The sequence below is a fragment of the Thunnus thynnus genome, chromosome 17, assembly GCF_963924715.1.
Source record: "Thunnus thynnus chromosome 17, fThuThy2.1, whole genome shotgun sequence".
Lineage (NCBI taxonomy): Eukaryota > Metazoa > Chordata > Actinopteri > Scombriformes > Scombridae > Thunnus > Thunnus thynnus.
The window spans coordinates 26,446,566-26,470,582 of record NC_089533.1 but is presented as its reverse complement, the minus strand read 5'-3'; the positions used below and the strand labels follow the sequence as shown (position 1 = coordinate 26,470,582).

The following is a 24,017-nucleotide window of genomic DNA, read 5'->3' as shown; positions in this document are numbered from 1 at the left end:
GTTACAATCCTTCTACTACAGCTGAACAGGAAAACACTGTTGATCCAGACACTAAGAAGACAAACTGTAGCAGATATCCACTTGGTTTAACTCAGACGACTGAAGCCTCATATTATCTTCAGATAAACTTTTTAATATGTCTTTGCACAGAATGAGGACAGCAGATTTTGTCCGCCATCACTTACATTGTAAGTGCATTATGAAGGGATCTAATGGTCAGTATGAAGAGGAGGAATGATTACAGCAGGAAAAACATGCGTCAGTGTTAAAATGGGCTGACTGTTGTTTTAAGACGGACTTGAGAAATTGTGAACCTGTTCTTAAAACCATCAGTCCCGCTCCACCCTAGACTGAATTTGACGCATGGTTGCTATTGAAAATGTATGTAACATTTCTGGGATTCATTTGGTCTCAGTGATATTTGAGTGTGTGAGTCATACAGATGAAGATATGGAGAGAGAAAGATTACCATCACATCCCACTGTGGTACAATGACTGTCAGACAGTGGGTGTGCCAAATGTTATGTTAGGGAAACCAGCTTGTGACCAGAGGGTTGCTGGTTCGATCCCTGGAGTAGATTATTGTTTATGGGCGAAAAGAAAGAGTAAGTTTGGAGTTGTCTGTCCATATGAAACATATAAACCTGATAAAACCCTGACTCCAGGGCAAATAAATCTTTTAATACACAGAGATGCGGGCTGAACATGCAAGATCACGGCTCTGTCGCCTGACAAGTTTCAAGTCTAGTTTTTCAAGAACAACCAAAGCCGTTCCCCCTCCCATTTCCAAGAGCTCCCACAGTGAACCGGCAGTTAGAGAAATGACGACACCCGGAAACAATAAATTACTCCCTGGCTTCAGCAGTTTTGGATACGGGGGCGGCGGGTCTGGCAGTTTGAGAGACACAACCCAGATCAGACAACAGGTAGACTAAAAACTGTAGTTTTTCTTCTAAAACTTAAAATATCTGTTCAGTTTGCAAAATTTCCCCGCGGATGAATATCACCGCGTGAGAAGTGGTAGTAGAAAAGTCAAAGTGCAAAGTCCAGCGAAAAGGGAATTGATTTGTTTTGAGAAATCGATTGACCTGCGATTTGGTTGCTAATCTCTCAGGTAAACAGGAAATTACTTGCTAACATTACACACGCATTGTGTTTGGGCTCCACTTATATCTGACCACACACACACTATAACGGCATGGCTGCTTTTATTGCTATTAAACTCAACATAATATTTGCTCAACTGTGAGCTTAAAACCAGCTGTTTACCGCCTGTTTACAGCTTGTCCTCCACGCGCTGTGTGACGGTGAGTTTGATGCCACTGGAGCACGAAACCCCCTTAAGAAATATCCTAGTTCACACTTCTCTATTTCTTGCCAGAAATGGATCGCAACAGCCTTACATTTGAAGACTTTTGATAAAACATTAGGGTTTTCTGGTAAATTCGGCATACAGCTATCCTACTCATGTTTTCTCTATACTGCGAAAAGTTGTGAAATGTCTCAGTATCTGGTGGGTTTTGACGGCTCAGCTTGGTGTTTTTGTGTGTTCGCGGTAATACTGAGGGAGATACTTCACAGTTCACCGTGAATTAACAGTGCCATAGAAAGACCTGCTTGCATGTTTTTTTCCGGTAATTCCTTCGGTTATTATCGTCTGTACTTCCCAGGTAAGTTGATCATTTTGAAAGCAGATTCAGAGTACATATTGTACTGGTACACCTTCAATATTTCCCCATAGAGTTGTGCATCCTTTTCGCTGAGTCATTTGGACAGACCTGTCTGCACAAATTTCAGGGTGTCACATCAGTAGCCTGTACTAACATGTAGCCTCCACTGTGGCACTGTGGTTACACAGTGTACTGTCATAGTAAAGTACTGCGTCATCAGAGTGACATTATGAACAGGTCATTAGTTCATTAAGTTCAACTTATTTCCACAGAGCTGCACAGACTCATCAGCATTTATACTGGGAAAGTCTTTAATATGCACACTTAATATATGCAACAATATATTTAATCAATTCATTAATTAATGCAAGCTTACATTGCTTTTACTTAATGAATTGTGATTTATTGAATAAAAACAAACATTTGTTGTTTCAGCTTCTCAAATGTGAAGTTTTTCTCTCTTATCTCCATTGTGTGTGTGTGTGTGTGTGTGTGTGTGTGTGTGTGTGTGTGTGTGTTCCAGGTGATAGGATGGACACCCACAGCCAGGTTGTTGACAGGTTGCGGTCAGCATTTCGTTCAGGCGTCACAGTTCCAGAGCAGTTTCGTCGAACACAGCTGACCAAGCTCATGTCCATGATCAAAGAGAATGAGGAGCAGATTTTAAAGGCGCTGCACAAAGACCTCGCAAAGGTACAAGAATGTGCTCATGTGTCATACAGAGACAGTATTCACATTACTTCCTAAACACATAATTACGCAACAATTACGCTCGAAGCCTGAAGGTAACTATATTGCACAGCAGCTATCTGTCCCCATCTGTCCCGCTGATGGTGCAATTGAACATTTTATTAAAGCCTGTAACAAAACTGTCTGAAAGTAAAAAGCTATTTAACATACAGTAAAGTAATATTTTACCCCATCTCATACTATTCTCATACTGTGCAAAAATTAATTGCACTTTAATAATTAACTATTTATTTTGTACATTTTAGGCACAATAGAATTGCACACAGACACAGTTGGATGCATGCACACATCTGCCTCCATGAGATCAAAGTGTTTTAGGCACAGTAAGAAAAAAAATTTCTGCTACATTTCAATAAACACTTACTTCCCTTTTCTTATTGCTGTTCTTGCACATCAGCCAAAGTTTGAGGCCGTCCTGTCTGAGGTTGATATGGTGATCAATGAGCTGCACTACGCCATCAATAACCTCAAAAGCTGGCTGCAGCCGGAGTATGTCGGCAAGAACCTGGTAAGTTTAACAATGATTTATTTGTGCTGGTTGTTGCATACACTTTTTATACAAAATTTTAAATATAATGACAAGTGGATAGCAGAGCTCAAAGTCATGTTTTCATGTCATTTTGTCTAACCAACAGTACCAAAATCACAAGGTTTCCAATTGACAAAGTTTAAGAGCATCACTGCTGGGTGTGGTCAGAAGTGTGCTCTGTCTTGCCTGTAACCACACCCAAATGTCATGTCAGAGATACACACTGGAGTGCACTAGTGATTAGGGAAACGAAGCTTTCTGAGGCCTGAATCAATATGAAGCAATCGCATCAAAAATAGTTCACTGTTTTGGAGCCTGTGATACAGTCAAAATGGCAACATCTGCTGGGCAACTATTGGTATTGCACTTGTATGGCCGAGATGAAACAGTTAGTCAGATTATGGTCATACTGCTTTTTATTATTTTGTTCCATAAGTCTATATTATTAAAAGGTATGGAGTGAGATTTGTTTTGTGCTACTAATAAGATGTGAAGTGCTTTGTGACTTTTACTCATCTGAAAGAATAAATGAAAAATATAAATATAAGTGTGTACTAGATAATATACATAGAACAAATAAACACACACTAATACTCACTGTATGACATTAACATAAAACAATGAATGCACGTTACTTATCGCTGATTATTAAAAAAAACAAAAAACAGCTAAAAGAAAGACTGCGTGCTCTTACTTTGAAATGCGGAAATGGCGTCGTCAGCGGGCGATCACTTGCTATCCGAAAATGGCACGAGTGGATTTTCGTTCGGACCGGCGGAAAGTTTGTTTCCACAAATGTTTTTTCGATTCACAAATAAAAAGAGTTCAAAAATGCCTGTTGGGAAGTTGTAAATGTTAGGAAGATATTCACAAATGCTTTTCATTTATTTGTAAATTAATTTAATGTATTCACAGATATTTTTTTTATTTGTGGAATTTGTGTATTTGCAGATATGTTTTATATTTGCAAAATATTTTTGTGAGTTTACAAATCTGTTTTTTGTTCATCATTATGAAACAAATCTATATCCATAAAAACGGATCACTTTTAAACAGAGTTCAGTACAGCTCTGTTTTTACATACTGTGGCAGATTGAGAAGAACACCCCGTATTCAAAACCAGCGCCACAGCTCTCTTATTGGAGTGTGACGTAACGAGCCCTCGTCTGGGGTGGTCACATGATTTTTTAAAATTTTTTTTATTTCTTATTTTTTGCGTGGTGAAGCGAGGCATTGAAACATCTTACTGTGATACTTGCTTTGAAAGGTCAATACAGTGTCGAGTAGTCTGCTTTGAGGGTAACATAATAATAATAATAATAATAATGATCATAATAATACATTTCATTTGCACTGCACTTTTCATTCATAGTGAAACTCAAAGTACTACAGTAGAAAATAGTAATGAGTTAACATCACTAGAGTGCACTTCTACTTCACTGCAGCAAGGTGAGAAGTTAAAACACTGGAGGATTTTCTGCCAGTGTTTCATAAAGTTGTGAGACTAACAAAGGACAGATTAAAACGAGAATGGTCAAAATGTATTCAGCAGAAGCTGAGATATCCGAGTCAGACCCCAAAACTGCTGCATCCTACATTTCCCTGAATGCAACTTGATGCAAATGTTTGGTATTTTTACCTTTTGACATTTTCATTTTCAGCTAAGATATTTTGTGTATGTATTTTCAAAAAGCTTGTACTGCTTGTATAATTTATTTTTCATATACTTTATCTGTCCATTTTCAGGCTACAAAGCTGGATGATTGTTTTATACGGAGGGAACCATTAGGAGTTGTTTTAATCATCGGGGCGTGGAACTACCCACTGCAACTCCTTCTCTTACCCATGGTTGGAGCCATTGCTGCAGGTATCATTCACAGCATATCACTAGGATATAAATTGACTTAAAGCTGCATTATTCAATATTATGTTATGTTACAATAAATCAACTGACAATGTGTAATGTTAAAGGGGTCACTCTATTAAGCAACACAGAATTATCATCAACTCTGCATTTCTCTTCAGATCCATGGAGCGTTTTACTCTCTTTTAGCTCATTGTTTTGGTTTTCTGAAACAGTTTGCCAGCAAGGTCCAATCTTGAAAGAAAAAACTCAATTAATGCAGGTTTTAAACTTGTAATAATAGATTTTTGGTTACTTGGGGGCAGCGGAAAACAAACTGTAAACACAACAAAAACATATTATCACCACAGGGCAACATTCATATTCAATGGGAGTCATGTTTCTGGCCACTTGAGGAATGTAAGTTCAATATTCACTCTAATTGTAGTTCTGTTTTTGGTCTTCACTAACTCCTGAGAAAAATATCTCTTTCTAGCTGCTAAGTGCTGCACTATGTTAACCAGGTAGTTACTAACTTTGTCTGCTGTTTGGTGCTGAGCAGGTTGTGTGCAGTGGGTTTTTAGAGCTTTTTCTCCATTAAAAAAACACTTGCCTGCTGCAGCCAAAAAACTAAGAGAGCAGTGAGACTGGATCAAAACAGTAGAGTTGTGGGTCATAAAACCAAAACAATGAACTAAAACACATATTAAGGCTCCATAGAGCTGCAGGGAACTGCAGAGTCAGGTGATAATTCTCTATGTGTTCATCATTATGAGCGACTCCTTTTATATACAAGTAGTCATTGTTAATATAAAAATATGGATTATTGTGCCACAAAGTTTGCAGATTTTTTTTTTCTTCTTCCCACTAAATATAATAAGCAGAGATTAGTTATATCGGTAAGTGGGAAGTCCAGTGAGGTAAACTGAAGTGTTGCCTTCCAAATTGCATTGTGTTCACAAGCTGTCCTGATCTAACCTTGAAGATAAATGATAAGCAAACATGAAAGTCTGGAATGTGAACGTGGGAGCTTCTTGTATGATAAAGGCTGTTGTTCTGCAGCTGACTCTCAAGTGTCAGATGTCACTTTCTTGAATACATAAATAGGACTTGTCAACACAGTCTGTTCTCGTAAATGCATTACCACACAACGATAACATAACTTTACATATAGCGGGTAGAAGCTTACAGCATTTCACATCCTTGTGTTAAGATGCTATTATTGGATTTTCATGAATAATTTTTGAAAAAGCAGCTACATTTAACGCAAGAAGAATTCCCTTAAGCTCTATTTCTTAAACAGTGGTCCACAAAACCTGATAACTAGCACTCTTAGTATATGCTGCCTTCATTACATGTGAGGTCAGCATTAAAACACCTTAGACACACGTGCAAATGTAACTATCGTCAGCTCAGTCACTGCTGTCTGTACTGACTGGATGATGTTGTTGTCTCCAACTAGGAAACTGTGTGGTCATTAAGCCTTCAGAGGTCAGCGCAGCCACAGACAGTCTGATAGCAGAGCTCATCCCCAAATATCTGTCTCAGGTAAAGCAGCTTCAGAATGTTTATTCCAAGATTTTTAAATGGTCTTTTTGCTCTTTTTTTGTTCTTTTAATATCTGCAATTTCAGATAGATAATGGGTATGGTTACATACCAAAGTTCTTAGTAATATTTGTGAGGAATAACCGAAAAGCTTGAAACTTGAACCAGTGATGTAATCAAGATAACAACAATTTTTACACACTTATTGGCCGACATACACTGTTGATGCATGTTGATGTATGGAACATTGGACTCTAGTTGTCATATCAGTCCATAGAGCTTGGTACAGTGAATCTGACATTTCAGATGGGACTCTTCATTTGACAGGACTGTTGCGCGGTTGTTAGTGGTGGAGCAGAAGAGACCAAGGCACTCCTGCAGAATCGCTTTGACCACATCTTCTACACAGGTAAAAGCCTCCAGGATCCATCAGATTGCTGCTTATCACAATATTTCAACTGTAGATAAGTGTCTATATTGCCCTTTACACAGGTCTCATGACCAAAATATCAGGAACACAAACTCGCTCTAACCTTTAGGCCACCACTGCCTGTAGGTTAGAGAAGCAAGCTTGTGACCAGAAGATTGTCAGTTCAATCCTCTGGACCAGCAGGATAAATGTGGGAAAGTGAAGAAGCAGTGTTTGCCCCTTGCCTCCCTCCCTGGAGCTGCTCATTGGCCAGCAGATCAGACTGTGGTTATACTGGGCAGCTTCCAGGTGTGAATGTGTAACTGAGTGAATGTGATCATACGGGACGTTTCTGAAAAAGAGGGCATTACTCTCAGCAAACAAAGTGTGCAACATTAGCTAACATTAGCCCCTATGAGCTTCTGGTCATACCGGTTGTACCACTGTAGAGGCAAACCCCTGAGTTTGTTGAATTGAAAAATGATGTGTTTTTATAAAAAATAAGAGGAAGAAAAAGAAAAGTTGTAAGACATACAAAGTAGTGTTTTTAAACCAGCCAGACTGTCATGAAATTTAGATATCCTTTCCACTTTGGATGGTGACTTTTCAGCTCTCTTTCAGGTTCTCAGAATGTTGCGCGCAGCATCCTGCAGGCAGCCTCAGTCCACTTGACCCCAGTCACGTTGGAGCTGGGCGGCAAGTGTCCATGCGTCATATATGGAGGGGTGAATATCACAGTTGCTGCCCGCCGCTTGGCATGGGCCAAGTTTTTCAACGCTGGCCAGAGCTGCGTGGCACCAGACTATGTGCTGTGTACAAAAGCCACCCGGGACGCCCTGCTGCCTGCTTTGCGTGAGGTCCTGGAGGAATTCTACAGCAAGGAGCCTCAGAACTGTCCTGACATGTCCCGCATTGTGTCACAGCGACACTGGACTCGTCTGATGGAACTGCTCAAGAATTCCAGCGGAAAGGTTGTTGTGGGAGGAGAGAGCAACGAGGAGGACAAGTACATAGGTGTGTTAAGAAGGGTTAAGAGTGTGCAGTATAATTATATCTGAATAGAATAACAAGTGTTTGGTGCTACTTATAGAACATGTAATTCATGTTTCATGGCATAAGTCATAGTACTGGTGATGTATTTTTGTATCAGCATCAGCACCATCTTACAAAGAAAAGTATAAGTTATAGTAATAAACATGATCTGTCCAGCCTATTGTAATGTAAATATGCATCACATTGTAAAACATGTTACAATAAGGTCATTACTGGCCTCTTCCTCATTGCAGGTTGTGGACTGGCCTAGGACACAGTTTATCAGTAACCCTATATCTGTCATCCAAAATGAACAGAGGCAGACACATTTTCAATATAATTACATTAGTTTGACACATATGGTAGTGTTGGCTTCATAAGATCGTACAGGGTGACAGATTTGGTCAGAAATTGCTACAGTGATTTGAGCCTTTATACTGAACTCTTTGACCTTAAACCTGAGTTAGACCATGTTTGTAGAAGATTGAACTTAAACCTCAGATACAGTGTTTACTAGTGCTGTTTATGTGATTTCTACAGGACACAGCAGCTAGGTTTGGACTAAACCCCAGGTGCAGTTTAAACTGCAGCTTCAAAGCAATGGGATTAAAGAGACCTTGTGATTCTGACAACACAACACAAGTTTAAACCTGGCTTAAACCTTAAACTGCAACTAAGCTAATTACAGAGCAATATCTGCAGGATGTCTGGGTACCTCTGTCAGTGAGTGAAAATTGTGTAGTTCAACTTTGGATTTTTTTATTAAATCTCATGCATCTTCAAAGAATATGTGTAGAGAGGCTAAAATGGAAAGTAGAATGGGAAAGAAAGGCAGAATAAATTTTATGAAGCGAGGTTTCTACATCATCAACATTGTGGCTATAATGGCTTCTGCCACTGTGCTCTACTCAGCTCCCACAGTGTTGGTGGACGTGGCTGAAGACGACACCCTGATGAAGGAGGAGATTTTCGGCCCAATCCTGCCCATCATCACTTTTGAGTCTCTGGAGCAGAGCATCGACTTCATCAACCGCAAAGAGAAGCCACTGGCCCTCTATGTTTTCTCTGATGAGTCCTCTGTAAGAGACGAGAACACTGCAACCTTCCACCTCACAGCTGTAGACGTATTGACTCATCATATTGTCCTTCCTCTTTTTTTCAAGGTGGTGAAAACAGTGCTGGAAAAGACAAGCAGTGGAGGATTCTGCTCTAATGACGGGATTGTCCACATGACACTGCCAGGCCTGCCCTTTGGAGGTGTAGGTAAGACCAGATAAATGCTCAATTAGGCTTCAGAAAATCCTACTCTACAGATACATGCTGAATGTACCTGGCCAACAGTGGAGAGAGGAAAGCATTTAACACAGTGGATCATAGGAAAAGGCTAAAACAACTAAAGGCTATCAGATTTAATAGGCTAGCAGTAGACTGAACCCAGTCCTACAATCAAATCGCACACAAATGTTGATGTAAAGCTGACATTATCTGAACCTAGAACCATTGAATGTGGAGTCCCACAGGGCAGTATTTTGGATCCACTTTTCTTTTTATTATATATTAATGATTTGAAGACAGCCTGCTCCAGTGATGTTTTTATATGCAGATGATTGTGCTTTACCAGTGTCTCACAAAGACACAACTATAGTCAGGCAGTGTGTCAGTAAGCCTAAATAGTTGTGTCAAGAATAGAAAAAAAGAGAGAAGTCCAAAATGAGGTAAGGAGAGAGGGTCTGAAGTAAATCTAACTGTCTGACAAGCAGTTCTGATGGAGTATATAAGCCCTTCAGTTTATGGCTAAAACTGGGGAATTTTGAATTGGTGACAAAATAGTGTTAGATCTTTGGGATGGGAATTGGAACAGTATCTATCTGGTAATTCAAACAGTGGACATGTTTGTGGTTTTGTTTATACAGTATTGGAAGTCTGCATAGGCAGATGTGTTCACATGTTTGTCAGCATGTACAGTCTTGGTATGAAGGATGATCACAACTTTCTAAAAATAAGCTGCAAAAACACCAGGTGTGAGCTAAACATCAGCATGTTAACATTCTCAAAATGATACTTTCATGGCAATTCATTCATTCTGGACCAACTGACCGACAGACTGACATTGCCGTTCATAGTCACGCTGCCATAACGGTTAAAAATCCATACACACATTGAGTCTGACAATTTCAGGAAGCGTAATTATCCAACAGCTGAGAAGAGGGTCAACTTTAGCAAATTCATTTCATATAAGATTGTGTTGTTATTTCTATTTTGAAAGAGCCTGGAAGATGTTTACTGACTGGTGTTATGTCCTTTACCTCTCCTTCCAGGGGCCAGCGGTTGGGGCAGTTACCACGGCCGCTGGGGCTTTGAGGCATTCAGCCACCGGCGGGCGTGCATGCTGCGCGGCTGGGCATTGGAGAGACTCAACGGCCTGCGTTACCCACCTTACACAGAAAACAAGCTGAGCTGGCTGCGCTGGACCACCTCAGCCAAGAGCAGCTGCTCACTCATGTGATGGCAGGCAGGAAGAATGTTTGTGTGTGTGTGTTTGTGGGTGTGTGTGAAGATAGATGGAGTTTTTATACTTGTATGCATGAGTGTGAATGTAGGTGCAGCAGGATTAATCATTTTTTTGCTTTTAAATCGTTTGGGAAGGTGTGTTGGTGCACTATTTTCCCTCCATTTTTTTGATCTGTTTGATTTCCCTCCCCAGCTCTCTGACACTGTGTAGTCATCTTGTCACTGTTTAGAACTGTATATCTATAGTGTATTTTAGAAGATATCCTACCCTGCATTTTTTCCAAACTGTGGTAAAATTCTCACTTTTTCTCACTGGGTTTTGTGTCGGCACATACTTCACTTTCTGAGCTCTGGTTTCACTTCACCTCAACATTCATTACGTCAGCCTTAACTTGAACAGCGCAGGTAAGAGATCAAAGCAGTTTATTTTATTAATAAAACTTTTAAAACTGGCTTAGATGTCTTAAAGCCTCGGATACCACTTAGTGCTTATTTTTTTAACCTCACTGCACTAAAAAGAGTTGTGTGTTGAGAATGGTGTTACAGTGTTATATTGTTTTTAACAACCTCATTTGTGAATCTTTTTGTTGTCTTGAACAATCTTTTTTTTTTTTCTCTTGGTGTCTGAGGAGATTCGGATGTGATTTTGTCTGTTTTTAATGTTCTTTTCATGAAATACTGTAAATAAATGAGAAATGTCATCTTGTATATATGTGAATTATTGACATCTGTGCTACTGCAGTACTATAGAGATAAGAATATAGAACCAACAGTTCTCAGAAATCAACTCAGGTTTAATTGAACCAGTTGGATCTCTCCTGTGTTTGACTTGTGTGCTTCAAATGGATTTGTTCTCTTTAGCACAATGATCACTGCTCTAAAGGTCCACATATTGAGTCTGAAGTATAAAAGTCTGCATCACTTATAAAAGCATCTCACTAATTCCATTTTGTACGTGATTCTATTGTTCACAGATTTCAGGTCAACCACTGAAGACATTCTGGAAACCCAAATTTACGAAGACATTAGACAGTAATTTAAATTCCAGCAGTTTTTATTATAAAATATTGTTAATTCAGACCCGATCAACAGCCAATCACTTTGTCTTCATTGAGATTATTCACCAAAGAAAAATGGTGTGAAATAAGACTTTGGAAAAAGTACATTTTGAAATATAAAAAGTGCTGGAATTAACTCTGAAATGACCTGCAATAAGCTCTTATTGTAGAAGAAAACATTTCATAAAACTGAGCTGAGTTTGAAATGTAATTGCTATATTATATATTGTGTGTTCATTCATTAGATTATTAATTTCATAATGCCTTATTCATTTAATATTGAACACTCTGAGTAATATAATGGATAATAGAATGAATTTGAGACTATTGTGGATAAAGAACAAGCAGAACATGTTTTGTGAATTGTGGTCAAAATGATCATATTTATTAAAAAATATGAATATGCAAATACAGGTCCTGCCCACTCTTCAGTGGACGTTTCTGCAGCGAGGAGGTACAGAACAAGATGTCTCCATAGTCTTAACAGGCTTCCCCTCTCCTAACCTACAGTAGAGCACCTCATCCTGCATTGCTTTCACATTGTACACACTAAAGATGGACTCAGCTGAGATCCATTTGTTTCCTACAGAGTTGAGTAATAGAGACTGTGTGGAGTCGGATCGATGACTAATTACTGTTACTTTTCAGTCATTAGCCATCATTTCTCTGACTTATTTCACAGACTGCAGGAATCATCATCTCAAAAATAATTAAAAAACCCTGACGCATCACTTTCTGAGCGGTGTGAATGAAGCCACCATATGAGTAGACTGCATAGTGTTGATACTGTAGGGGGAAGATGGAAGCCACTTAAGACAAGAGAAACACACCATGGAGGCTCGGCCTTGCTCTCCAGACTTTCAACAAATGTGTGCAGATCTCAGAGAGTTCTGCCGCGCTCGGTTCATGGCTCAGGTTTGTACGAGGAAGGGGGATTTGTCCCTGGGGAGGCCGGTTCAGGGACTGAAGACTCCGGTGCTGGAGAGGGACTGGCTGCCGCCGCCGGCTCTTTCTGCACCAGCTCAGGCTCATCCTGGCCTGCCTGAGGCGGGTGGACCAGGACCCGGTCGATGAGACCGAAGTCCTGCGCCTCCATGGGGCTCATGTAGCGATCCCTTTCCATCACACTCTCTGAAATGCAGAGAGAAATTAGCATCCAGTATCCATCTTCTCATAACCAATAACCGCATTTCTCAAAGTGAACAATTCCTTTAATATAAAAAATACTAATCAGTGCAGCTTTAAATAAAAATTCAGCTCTGGACTCTGTGACTGAAATAAATTTTTTTTTGCACAGGAAAACAGATAAGCAGTTAGATAGATAAGATAGATAAACAGCTGTGCAAACCTACCGATGGTTTCCAGCGGTTGTCCCGTGTGTTTGGCGTAGATGTGGTTGATCTGTCTCTTCAGTTTAAGGATCTCCTCAGCCTGGATGGCGATGTCTGTGGCCTGACCCTGAACACACAGCACTCTGAATATTATCTCACTGTAACTTCGCTTTCCTCATTTTCAGACTTCATAATCACCCCATACTGGATTTAAGATCAGTATTAAAGGGCCTGAGGAGACTATGGGCTCCCTGCTGCCTTGTCATCTTACCCTGGCACCTCCTGAGGGCTGGTGGACCATGATGCGGGCGTTGGGCAGTGAATGCCTCATGCCTGTCGATCCCGCTGCCAGGAGCAGGCTGCCCATGCTGGCTGCCTGGCCAACACACCAGGTGGAGATGGGATTAAGGATATACTGCATGGTGTCGTAAATGGCCAGGCCTGCTGTCACCACACCGCCTAATGCAGGATTATTTTACCCAGAATATAAAAGAAAAAATGGGCAAATCAATTCTTGTTATATTGTACTGCACAGTGTAAAACTGACATTTAAAACCCTGAAATGGAAAATAGAAAAACTTTTGTGCAAAATCTTACATTGGAATGTGTCAATGAAAAGTCAAATAATAACACACAGTACATTTGGCTTCATGAAAATAGAAAAAAACTAAATCAAACATTCTTTTTCCAGTTTTCTTCTACATGTTTGGCATTACAAGAAGATATTCAGTTTACTATCTGAAAAGAAATAAAGGCAACAGATCTTCACATTTGAGGAGGTTGAAACACGGGAGTTTGGTCATTTTTGCTTGAGACTCAACGTTTGTTTTGGATCTTTGTCAGACATCAAATTCACAATACGAAACACATCTTTAAACCAAAGTCACAGGATGTCACATGAATAGAGGGAACCAAATCTCAAAACACCTGAGCTAAACATCTGAGACAATTAGCACATCAATAACTGATGAAAACAATACAAACAAACATGTTGTTTTTGTCTATAGAAGATTAGATGGGTAATCAAAACCAGTGATTTTTTATCAATGGAAAAAGGTGGTTCAAAATGGAGATAGAGGAGGCAGATCAACCAATAACTAATCTTTTATAGAAAACTAAATGCAATTTCTTTCTTTCTATTTGAATGTTCTGGTTTCTGACATGCATTGTTTGTCTTATTTGCAGGATATTTATTATAGATGTGTCTACTCCCCCCAGTCTAACTATCAATTCTCCCTTTTCCTTCAGAAAGGTACATTTCCTCATGTGCTTACCAGGGCTGTTGATGTACATGTGGATGGGTTTGTTGTTGCTTTCTGACTGAAGAAAGAGCAGCTGGGCAATAACCAGACTGGCTACGGAGTCATCAATCTGAGCACAGGAGGAGAGAGAGAGAATGTATATAAATGTATATGTATGTATATATATCTCAAAAGTTGTCTCTTGATCAATACAAACACTCAGCAGGACACTTACGGGACCCATTACACAAATGATCCTCTCTCTCAGGAGGCGAGAATAGATGTCATACGCTCGTTCTCCTCTCCCCTGGAAATAAAGAACAGGCAGAATGTTTTCATCTTAAAGATGAAGATAAAGAGATGATAAAAAACACCAACGAGATGATTTTCTCTAATACAAAAAGCTCACCTTTACAGATAACCTGTGTGTGTAACCTGACCTCTAGTAGTGCTATGGAGCTCTTTTTATGAGTCTGTTCCAGTTTTTTTTTTGTCTCGTGTGCACACACAAGGACACTAATGAACACGCATGTGCACATTGGTAACACTATATACTTCCCTGCCAGTGGTTTCACATTATTCCACTGAACTTCAATGTATCAAGAAGCACAGTACTGCAGAGACTGCAAACTAGTAAACATGGATGTTTAAGTTGCTATTAGCACCATGTTTCCAGTCTCTGCAACTTGATTTTCATTGTCTAATGAAATAAGAATGTAAAAACATAGGTACACTGTAGAAAATGTTCAGAAGAATAGATGAAAAACTAAAATATTAGTTTATTATAACATCCCTTTAAAATATCCTTTAAAGTGGTGGAGTAAGTTGATTTTGTCTCAATGTTTGGTGCACTTGCATGCTACATACAGCCTGTATACAGTATGTAATATATTAATATGTTTTTGCATTTTTTATTTTACATGAAATCAACAGATTTTAGAGCTTCATTCTAACAGGAAATGATACAATATGTGTTTCCAGTATCTTTGTGCAGCTCTCTTACCACCATTCATAATCCTCATTTTTATTTTTGCTAGCTGTGAATAGACATCCATTTCCTGTGTACACTCTCAAAAATGAAGTGATTGTTAGTCTACATACTGACTCTTTGTCATTTTGTTTATTTCACATCACACAAGATACTCACAACCTGCTCAACTGTAAGTCTCTGTGTGTGGTTTTCTTTTCTTTGTTCTCTACTCATGCTACGTACGCCGTCCCTCTTCTGTTTGTTCCAAGCAAACAGTAAAATATAAAACTCATCCCTTCCTGGAGCATATCTCCCAGTAAAAATCTACCTCAGACCAGCACAGGCAAAAGAAGACTCACCGTCTGCTCCACAACTATGGGTATTAGAGGACTCCTCCATGCAGGACTGTGATGGATGGATCTGCTGTGTTTCAGTGTCAATCCTCCCACGTGCAGCACCCTCTGAAAGACACAGACAGGAAGACACATGCAGAAAAAACTCAAAACTTTACTCTAGTTTAAGTGCGTACAATTTGAAGTACAAGAAAGTTGGTGAATGCCACAAATATACTTCAATCATTCGTACGTGCAGCTTAAGAGCGAATCTGTTCATTGGTAGTTCTTTTTTTATTCTGAGGACAAATGTGATATCATCTCTTGTAATATGATGTGTTAAAGGATGGAACTACTGGTGCCAGAAAATTATAATAACATTCATCCAAAACAAATGTATCCTATTACATAAAAAAGAAGATATAGTCTGTGGTTTCAATATCATTATTCCAGAAAATAGTAATCTAGGTTGAAACGCTCTCTATAATTCTTTAGAGGGATAGATGCCCTTCATACTATTAAAATATGTCTCTTTGATATAGGTAGAGATAAATGGATTGCTCTTTATATAATAAATGAGTCCTTGTCAAACTGGGAGTAGATATCATTATTGTTTTGTCTATCTGGATACAGCTATTCTGTGAGACATGGCCTGATAAAATCATTTTCATAATTATTTGTCTAGCAGCAGGATACCTTGAATTGAAAGTGGAGCAAAGTTGTGGATGTACAGGTTGGTAATATATGTTGTTTCTTATATAGCTTATTATAGCTTTTAAATCTATTTTATTTGATTACATTTTTATCATTTTTATTTCTCGTGTGCATTAGTCTCAAATTATTCTTTTTTTTTTCGGTTTAACTGTCTACACTTGTTTGGTTTTATTATTATCAGCATGTCAGTCACCTGTGAAGCACTTTGAACTGCACTAACCTATATGAAGGGTGTTATACAAATAAAGTTTGATTGATTGATTGATACGGATTGTCACATATGGGTTAATCCAGGATTGAAGCCTGTTGAATCTTCCATTTAACTAGTTAAAGTCCATCTCAGACCGTCGACTTTAAACTCTCTGACTATGTTTTATGCTAGTTACTATAATGAGCTCTATGTAACTACAGCCTGTGACCATCATGGTCACAACATACAGCAACGAGCTTAACTGCTGCTGTCATGTTTTCCACGAGCAAAAGAAAAGCCTAACTTGTAGCTGGTTAAATGTGTTGTATGTTGGGGGAACACTGTGTCCTGTGTCTTTACATCAGTAGAGCCTTGACTGGTTTAGAGGTGATACTGGTTTGATGCATTGACGTAACGTTGCACTTACACAAGCTACCAGCTAACAAGCTCCACACACACGACAAGCTGCAGTGATAACAGTAACTATATCTACATTTATCTGTATCAAACCAGTTTACGACGGTGTGACCCACACTGACAGTGGGGTTCAATAAAAACTGTTGCTAATACTCACTCGTAGCAGCATTTTGAAGTCTTGTAGGTTTAACTCCCCCTCAGTCTGACCCGCAGTTGTCCCGGAAGCGAGTTTATGTTTCCTAGGATGGCGACGGAAATTTCTGAGAGGACCCGCCCATACTCTGCCTCTGATTGGCTGACCCTAAACCAACCTAACAAACGAAGTTAACGAGTACTAGCCAATCAGAGACAGAGTAAGACAGGTCATTCCGTCGCCATCCTAGGAAAAAGAATTTGTGCACCGGAATCAGTTCCTGCGTTACCTTTGAACCGCCTCTTCTTTGTAGGAAAAATACGCGCTTGGATTCAGTGTTTATTTCATTAGCGCCCCCGTCTACTATGGATCAAATTATATACAATGATAAATAAATAAGTAGCCAACGATAAACTACATTATTACGTGAGCAATTAGACCAGTCTCCTTCAAATATTGTATTGTACAATGGTACAATACAGTGGTAGAGCAGCCTGAGGTTTTCATATATTACCTAATCACGAATTGTAATAGGATATCAGAGTGTAAAAACACTCCGTTACAAGCAAAAATCCTGCATTCATAATCTTACTTTAATAAGAGTAGGCGACGTAACTATTAGCAGAATGAAGGCAGACTTAAAGTGTCAAAGGTGAAAGTAGGTTAGTCATGATGAAGCAGAATGGCCTCTATCACTTTATTAGATTACATTTTATAGCCTAATGATTACTGATGCATTACTGTGGGCTATATGTAAGCAGCATTTTAACTTGTGACTGGCTGAGTTGTACAACTTTAAAACAGTTTGTTCACTGATTACAAACTGTCATCATATTTTATAAATTCAATATGATTCTCTTGACTCATTAGTTCCCAGTTGGTTTCTACGGAAACATAGACATGTTTTACAGGCATAAAACAAGAAATAGTGTAAAAAGAAATGTAAAGTTTTATACTTAGAAATGGGAAATGTTGCTGACAGGGAATCATACAGGGAATAGATACATGATAAAAATGTGTGCCAACATTAATAAATTAAGTTTTCATTTATTTTATACAATTATTAGTGGTAGGAAACCCATACATAATATTCACAATCCAGTAAGTGTTTAACTAAGAGCATTATGTTTTGATCTATTCAGTTCTATTTTTGTCTGATAACATTTTACTACATTTTGTCAGTTTCAGGGCTCCGTAGTTACCTCATGTTGTACTTACTCTACTATTTCTATAAAGCTATCATAAATTATTTATGGTGTGCTTAAGATTATATTTTAAAATCTCTACGCAGAAGAAATCCTTGAGATCTTTAAGTGGTAAAAAATGCAAAGTGGATACAATTTTGCAAAAATGTATTTAGGGACAATATTGACAAAGAGTGCAGTATATAAAATCCTCCACAGAACCACATTGGGCAAATGAGATATACAAAACAGCAAAAATACACAGTTATATAGACTAAAAAGCATGAATTCTTTATAAAGTGGACAAAAATCTATTATTATAATATGAAGTTTCCCCCTGAACTCCTGCTGCTGCTTTGCAGCAACAGTGGATGAGATTTAAAAGAAGAAAGAATAACTCTTTAGTGTAGGAATTGTATTTTTGGTCTTTTAAACCTGCAGTATACATTTATGACACCATAGACCTTGCATGTTTTATTATTTGTTTTATACTCATCATTGTTTCTTTAAATTATCGTGTGACTAACTAGACTTTAGAGAAACAGACCACTTGGTTGTGCACAGAAAAGAAAATATTTATTTCAGTTGTTTAAGCAAACTTTTTTCTTACAGTTACAAACCACAAACCTGTAGACTCAAGGAAGCACATCGAGCTTCACTGAATGTTTTAAAAGTCATACAATAACAATCAGTCATAGTCATAACATAGTTTTAGTCATACAATAACCAAATAGGATTTGTGTATGATATTTTAATCTCATTCTTGTTTCATCAACTTAAAGGATTTCCTCACTAGTTGTCTTGTATTGCATATAAAGCTTCATTATTGCTATTTTTATTACTAGTCTTGCTCCCTTCTTCTTTCTCTCTCAACCCAACCGGTTAAGGCAGATGGTCGCCCACCTGGAGTCTGGTTCTGCTTGAGATTTCCTTCAGTCAAAGGGGAGTTTTTCCTTGCTGCTGTCGCCAAGTGTTTGTTCAAGAGGGAATTGTTTGGTCTCTATAAACTAAAGAGTACAGTGTAGACCTGCTGTATGTGAAAAGTGCCCTGAGATCACTTTTGTTATGATTTGGCGCTATATAAATAAAACTGAATTGAATTAAACATTTTAAGTAAACAAATAGAGAAGGTAATATCAGTGATGTGAGATAATCAAAAGTTAAATTAAATAATAAGATACCATAATTTCCACGCATGACCGTTGTCTCATCCTCACCACCTTGGCACATCATTTGCATCCCTGGTCTGATGCAACTGTTATATTGTTCTGAAGACTTGAATCTTACAAATGTCTTTCATTATTTTCATGAACTTTTAACAGACTGATTTGGATGGAGAATATTTATGTTGATATTGATGGAACATTTTCTCGTCCGCGGGGAGTACTCTAGCACTGCATTTGGCGGTGGTAGAATGCAATTAAGCACATTCGTCAAGTACAAATTTGACGTACTTGTACTTTACTTGAGTATTTCCCTTTCAAACTACTTTCTACTCCACTACAGTTATTGTACTTTTTTACTACATTTCCTCGATAGGAAATGTAGTTTCCATAGTTACTTAGTTACTAGTTCCTTTACAGATTAAGATTTTGCATAGGCTACAAAATATATCAAAAACTTATGAAATTTATTGATATGTGAAGTGATATGTGCATCAGTAACAATAATCCACTTACATAGTAAATAATCCCAGGGGACCGTTTTTATGCATTATAAGTACTTTTACTTTTGATAGTTTAAGTAGCTAATAATACTTAGCCACATACATTTTTTTCAAGCATTTTCAATACAGATTTATTACTGTAATGAGTTGTTTTTGACAGTATAGGCTACAACAACTTAATAGAATTAACAAATACTGAAAAGCAATGAATATGTCCCATAAAGTGCGTGCGTGCATGCGCGCGCGTGTGTGTGTTTGGGTGGGGGGAGTAAAGGAAAAGAGAGTGAATAGGCTTTTTATTTGGTAGGTTTTAACCGGAAGATGAGTTTTATTACAGCCTACAACTGAAACATCAGTGGAAGTATCTGCTCGGCTACTTCAGTCACTTTTCTCTGATATCTGGACTCAGTCATGTCGAACAACGCCGCCCCAAACAGCAGTTTAGTCATCGCTCAGAAAGCAGTGAAGCAGCTTCGTCTAGAGGCCAGCGTCCGTCGGATAAAGGTATGTACATCACTCCGCAACACTTTATCCAACTGTACATCAAACCTCTCCTCTGCGCGTGACTCCCGCTCTGAGGCGCAACATGAGCTTTTAATGTGGCGCGAGCTGCAACTAATTACTGTCAATCCATCAGCTGCCAATTACTCTCACTGTTCGCATTTTACTCGTTTTACAGCTTATCACCATGTAACAACAAGCAGCCTACACAATGTTTTGTTGTTTTTTTGTACAGAGCCTCCTAAATGTTTTGTAGCAATAAATGAAATTTATCTTCACATTTCTACTTACTTAAAACGACTATAATCGATATTGTATAATAATAACGTTTCAAATGACATAATGTGAGAGTCGCTCGTAGTGAAGGACAAAATTTTAGCTATATAGAGTTTGAGTAGGCCTACAATGTATTGACTATGATTGGATAGTAGCTGTGTTACTGTACAGTTGTAAAGTTCAGGAGGAAAATTGACTTTTCAGTTCCTGTTAAAACTAGACCAAGTGTTTGGGGCTAATGTGACTACAAACTACAGTAGCTTAAATTGAAAATGTGTTCAAACTCCCACATCCAGAAGAGCTCCAACCACTGACATTGAGTTTTATACTTAATTTTTACATTTTGGTTCATGTTATTAGTCAGTACCCATATAACATGACATATACTGTAAGTTAGTTCATGTTATAAGTCACTGGAGAGCAATTCACTGAGTGTAATTTCCTGCTGTGCAGTGTAGTGCAGTGTGGAAGCAGACAGACTCTTCTCTGGTAGTGCAGCACAGTGATTGCTTTGTTGATTGTGCTGCTGTGTGACTGGTGTGATTGTTGGGCAGCTTCTTATTTTAGAACAGAAGTCTGACTAGTTTCAAGTGTGTGTCTGTGTTAACCGCACGAGCAGAAAACCGTAGGGGGAGTTCTCAGAATGAATAAATCACAGAAGGATTTCGCTCACTCACAAATTCATGCAGTTAGTAGCAGTCCAAAACAGAAATGTAAGAATAATCTTGACAATAATCTGCGATATTGTCAAGATGGTACGGTAAGACATGATCAAGGTTCAATACTGGGGTGTGATGCTAGGAAGTGTCTACCATATGCAGGGCCATAACCAGACTTTTAAAGAAACAAAAGCAAAGAAATGGGTTTTTAAATATTAATATATGCAATCCAATACAAAAGCTCTGTATGACTTCTACTTTATTTTGTCTGTCATGTATGTAAATGGTGGTGAACAAAAGAAACATCTTTCAATATAATGCAGTTCAGTCCACCACCACCCACTATGACCTCAATTATAAACATAAAGTTGAATTGTCACCTTTCTGACAGTCTATACAGTGTAATAAAAACAGAAAAAAAGAAAAATTATAATAGTGCAATGTTAAGTTTCTACATTTGCTGTCATAACATCACATTGTCTGGTAGCTTTGTCTCACATCAGAACTACTCTGGCAAACAGGAGGTAATACATTTGGATTTTTCCAGTTGGCTGAAATTGTAAAAATAAAAAAACTATAAAAAAAACATAGTTAACTGGAGCTATTGAAACTAAAACCCCATCAGATGTGAAGGAGAGAGCTTTCTGGGCATACTGTTTAATAGATTGCAGATATGACATCAATGAGTAATTAGAACCAGAGGTGTCAGAAAATGCATTGTTTTCTCACAGAGGCTCACAGATAGCAAAGTGTGTAGAATTGGCCTCATTGTCAGTAAATTAAAGGGGCACTCCATGGATTTCGTAAAGCACTTCTATAAAGTTGGGCAACTTGCAAAACAGATTTAAAAACCAATGGCAGCAGAGGCTGAGATATCCTGACTTTTAGTCCCTAATATTTGTCAAGCCCACAAAGCACTTATGGGATCCTACACTTCCCATAATGCAACTCGATAGTATCTTTCATTACCTTCATAACATTGAGGGCATCATCAGGGTTATTTAATATTTTGGTTACACCCCTTGATGCTGTTACAGAGTGCCAAAAGTGCCACAAAATTTCCTCCAGACAATTTTTGGTGTTATTATTATTATAATAAAATCAGGGAGTGTACCTTTAAAGTGTATTCCCTTATATCATTGTATTGCCCCCCAAATTTTATTTAAATATATAGAAATGTCTACATAAATAACTAGGCATACCAGACTCATAATGTGCTCATGTGCAGTAAAATATGAAAAAACAAACAAAATATGAAAATATTCTTCTTCTAATTGGATAATAAATGTTGATAGGGTGAAAAAACTTGTTTGGAAGAAAGTTAAACTGTGCTGTTACTTTGAAGCATGTGATTTTTAAAACTGGGTTTCCCTATGAAATCTGTGTTAATGGCATCAGACATTTTTGTCTTTTTTTGGACAGTATAATGGTGCAAGTACATGTCAATTCACTTGGAAGACTTATCACAGACACTGCCCCCTCTTAACCAAATGATGTGATTTATTGGATATTACACAGGTTTCTCAGGCTGCTGCTGAACTGAAGACCTTCTGTTTGCAAAATGCTCACAAAGACCCTCTCCTCACCGGAGTGCCCTCCAGCGATAACCCATTCAGGCCTCCCAAGTCATGTGTCCTCCTCTGAGGTGTGTGAGAGTATAGCTCTCTTCTGTTTGCTCAAATGTATCATTTTATTAATATTCTTAAATACATTTTCAATGGTACCTCTTGCATCTGCCAAACAATGAACCTGCTGTTTGGTAGAGCACAAGATGCATCCCTTCAAGCTAAATTTTTGTTTTCTTTTTCTTTTTAGGGTTGTGAAAGAGTGCAAAACACTCATCAACAGACTCCTGATCATTCCGATATCTGTCATGTGTCTCACTGGCACTGAAGATAAAGAAACCCAGACCCAACACACATGCACATGTGCACACACACACACACACACACACACACACACACACACACACACACACACACACTGGAGCAGCTGAGGAATGATGTCAACAATTTCAGTTGATAAAATGTGCTAAATGTATCGTACTTATTTTGATATGGTGTGTGTTTGCAGCTGAAAGATGTTTCCTGTGCGTTTATAATGCAACCACTGGTTTCATGTTACACTCTGTTCAAGGTTGAGAGGTCTATACCATGGCAGGTTTATACAATAAGCCTTAATGTACAGGATTTTTACTTTTTTTTTTTTAACAAACACCGACTACATTAACCACACCAAACTTCGCTGATGAAAAAAATGATTTAACTTGATACAAATAGCAGAGGAATTGTGTTAAAATGACACTTTAGTTTAGTTAGAATTCCAAGATTTCTCAGTGTTCTGTTTTTTCAAGATGTTATAATCTCATGTCATGTAAACATAGCAGCATACACTAAGCATTGCTTGATCTGAAATTGATCAAAACACTTGTGTTTGAAACATAAAGTTGCATTGAACAACTGCTAGCTAGCAAACTGACATTGCCATGTACCACTAAGGAAATCTCCAGGGTGTCCATATTCTTTGAATGGAACATGGCATAAATAAATATGCAAGAACTTACAATCACAAACTGACAGTTAGGTGTGGAGAGAACCTCATGATGTGGACCTTTGATATGTTTGACTGAAAAAGACATTTTTTCTTAACGGGAAACCTTAATTATTGTTACATTTGTATGTATTTAATACAGTAAAACAATTCACATTGTCATCCTGCCAGCTGTTGACCATCATGGTTACTCATAGCTTTGCTTGCATCTGTAGCAAACTGTTGCTAATTGATGCTACTGTATGTATAATGTTTTAACACATTAAATTATTACCAAAATCATTTCCTGTCTTTGTTATATTGTGATGTTTTCTTTGTCGATATTGGGAAGTGGTTGTACAGTATATATGTATCTATGGTGAATATGTTATACACTAATAGAGTTTAGATTTTTTTCTCATGTTTTATGGAACTCAAAAATAGTTTTCTTCTTGTTCCTTCAGTTGGATGTTTGAGCTTCACTGTGCAGAATGATGTATGTGCAGAGTTTGTTTTTACATTCATT

The 24,017-nt window shown here is 38.2% G+C and overlaps 3 protein-coding genes across 5 annotated transcripts; 2 read left to right on the top strand and 1 right to left on the bottom strand.

Annotated features, from left to right (window-relative positions):
- Nucleotides 1–796: 796 nt before the first annotated feature.
- aldh3b1 (aldehyde dehydrogenase 3 family, member B1) lies at nucleotides 797–10,998 on the top strand. 3 transcript variants are annotated; one of them, XM_067571250.1, is made up of 10 exons: nucleotides 797–926; nucleotides 2,194–2,363; nucleotides 2,818–2,928; nucleotides 4,696–4,816; nucleotides 6,255–6,340; nucleotides 6,666–6,747; nucleotides 7,369–7,761; nucleotides 8,692–8,858; nucleotides 8,943–9,042; nucleotides 10,098–10,998. In XM_067571250.1, the coding sequence occupies exons 2-10, from the start codon at nucleotides 2,202–2,204 to the stop codon at nucleotides 10,283–10,285; spliced, it is 1,410 nt and encodes a 469-aa protein (XP_067427351.1). In that variant the 5' UTR covers nucleotides 797–926; nucleotides 2,194–2,201; the 3' UTR covers nucleotides 10,286–10,998. The 3 variants fall into 3 exon arrangements, with proteins under 3 accessions (XP_067427351.1, XP_067427352.1, XP_067427353.1); XM_067571251.1 differs by lacking the exon at nucleotides 797–926 and adding an exon at nucleotides 933–1,114; XM_067571252.1 differs by lacking the exon at nucleotides 797–926 and adding an exon at nucleotides 1,166–1,307.
- A 704-nt stretch (nucleotides 10,999–11,702) lies between these two features.
- On the bottom strand, nucleotides 11,703–16,808 carry clpp (caseinolytic mitochondrial matrix peptidase proteolytic subunit). The gene is made up of 7 exons (XM_067571254.1): nucleotides 16,701–16,808; nucleotides 15,250–15,351; nucleotides 14,156–14,227; nucleotides 13,954–14,050; nucleotides 12,951–13,138; nucleotides 12,701–12,806; nucleotides 11,703–12,479 (listed from the first exon to the last, which is right to left on the bottom strand). Exons 1-7 carry the CDS (start codon nucleotides 16,710–16,712, stop codon nucleotides 12,253–12,255), a joined length of 804 nt encoding a protein of 267 aa, XP_067427355.1. The 5' UTR covers nucleotides 16,713–16,808; the 3' UTR covers nucleotides 11,703–12,252.
- Nucleotides 16,809–19,801: 2,993 nt separating this feature from the next.
- Nucleotides 19,802–23,794, top strand: si:dkey-204f11.64 (uncharacterized protein LOC100537752 homolog). The gene is made up of 3 exons (XM_067570712.1): nucleotides 19,802–20,030; nucleotides 22,481–22,607; nucleotides 22,778–23,794. The coding sequence occupies exons 1-2, from the start codon at nucleotides 19,938–19,940 to the stop codon at nucleotides 22,604–22,606; spliced, it is 219 nt and encodes a 72-aa protein (XP_067426813.1). The 5' UTR covers nucleotides 19,802–19,937; the 3' UTR covers nucleotide 22,607; nucleotides 22,778–23,794.
- The last annotated feature ends 223 nt before the right edge of the window (nucleotides 23,795–24,017 follow it).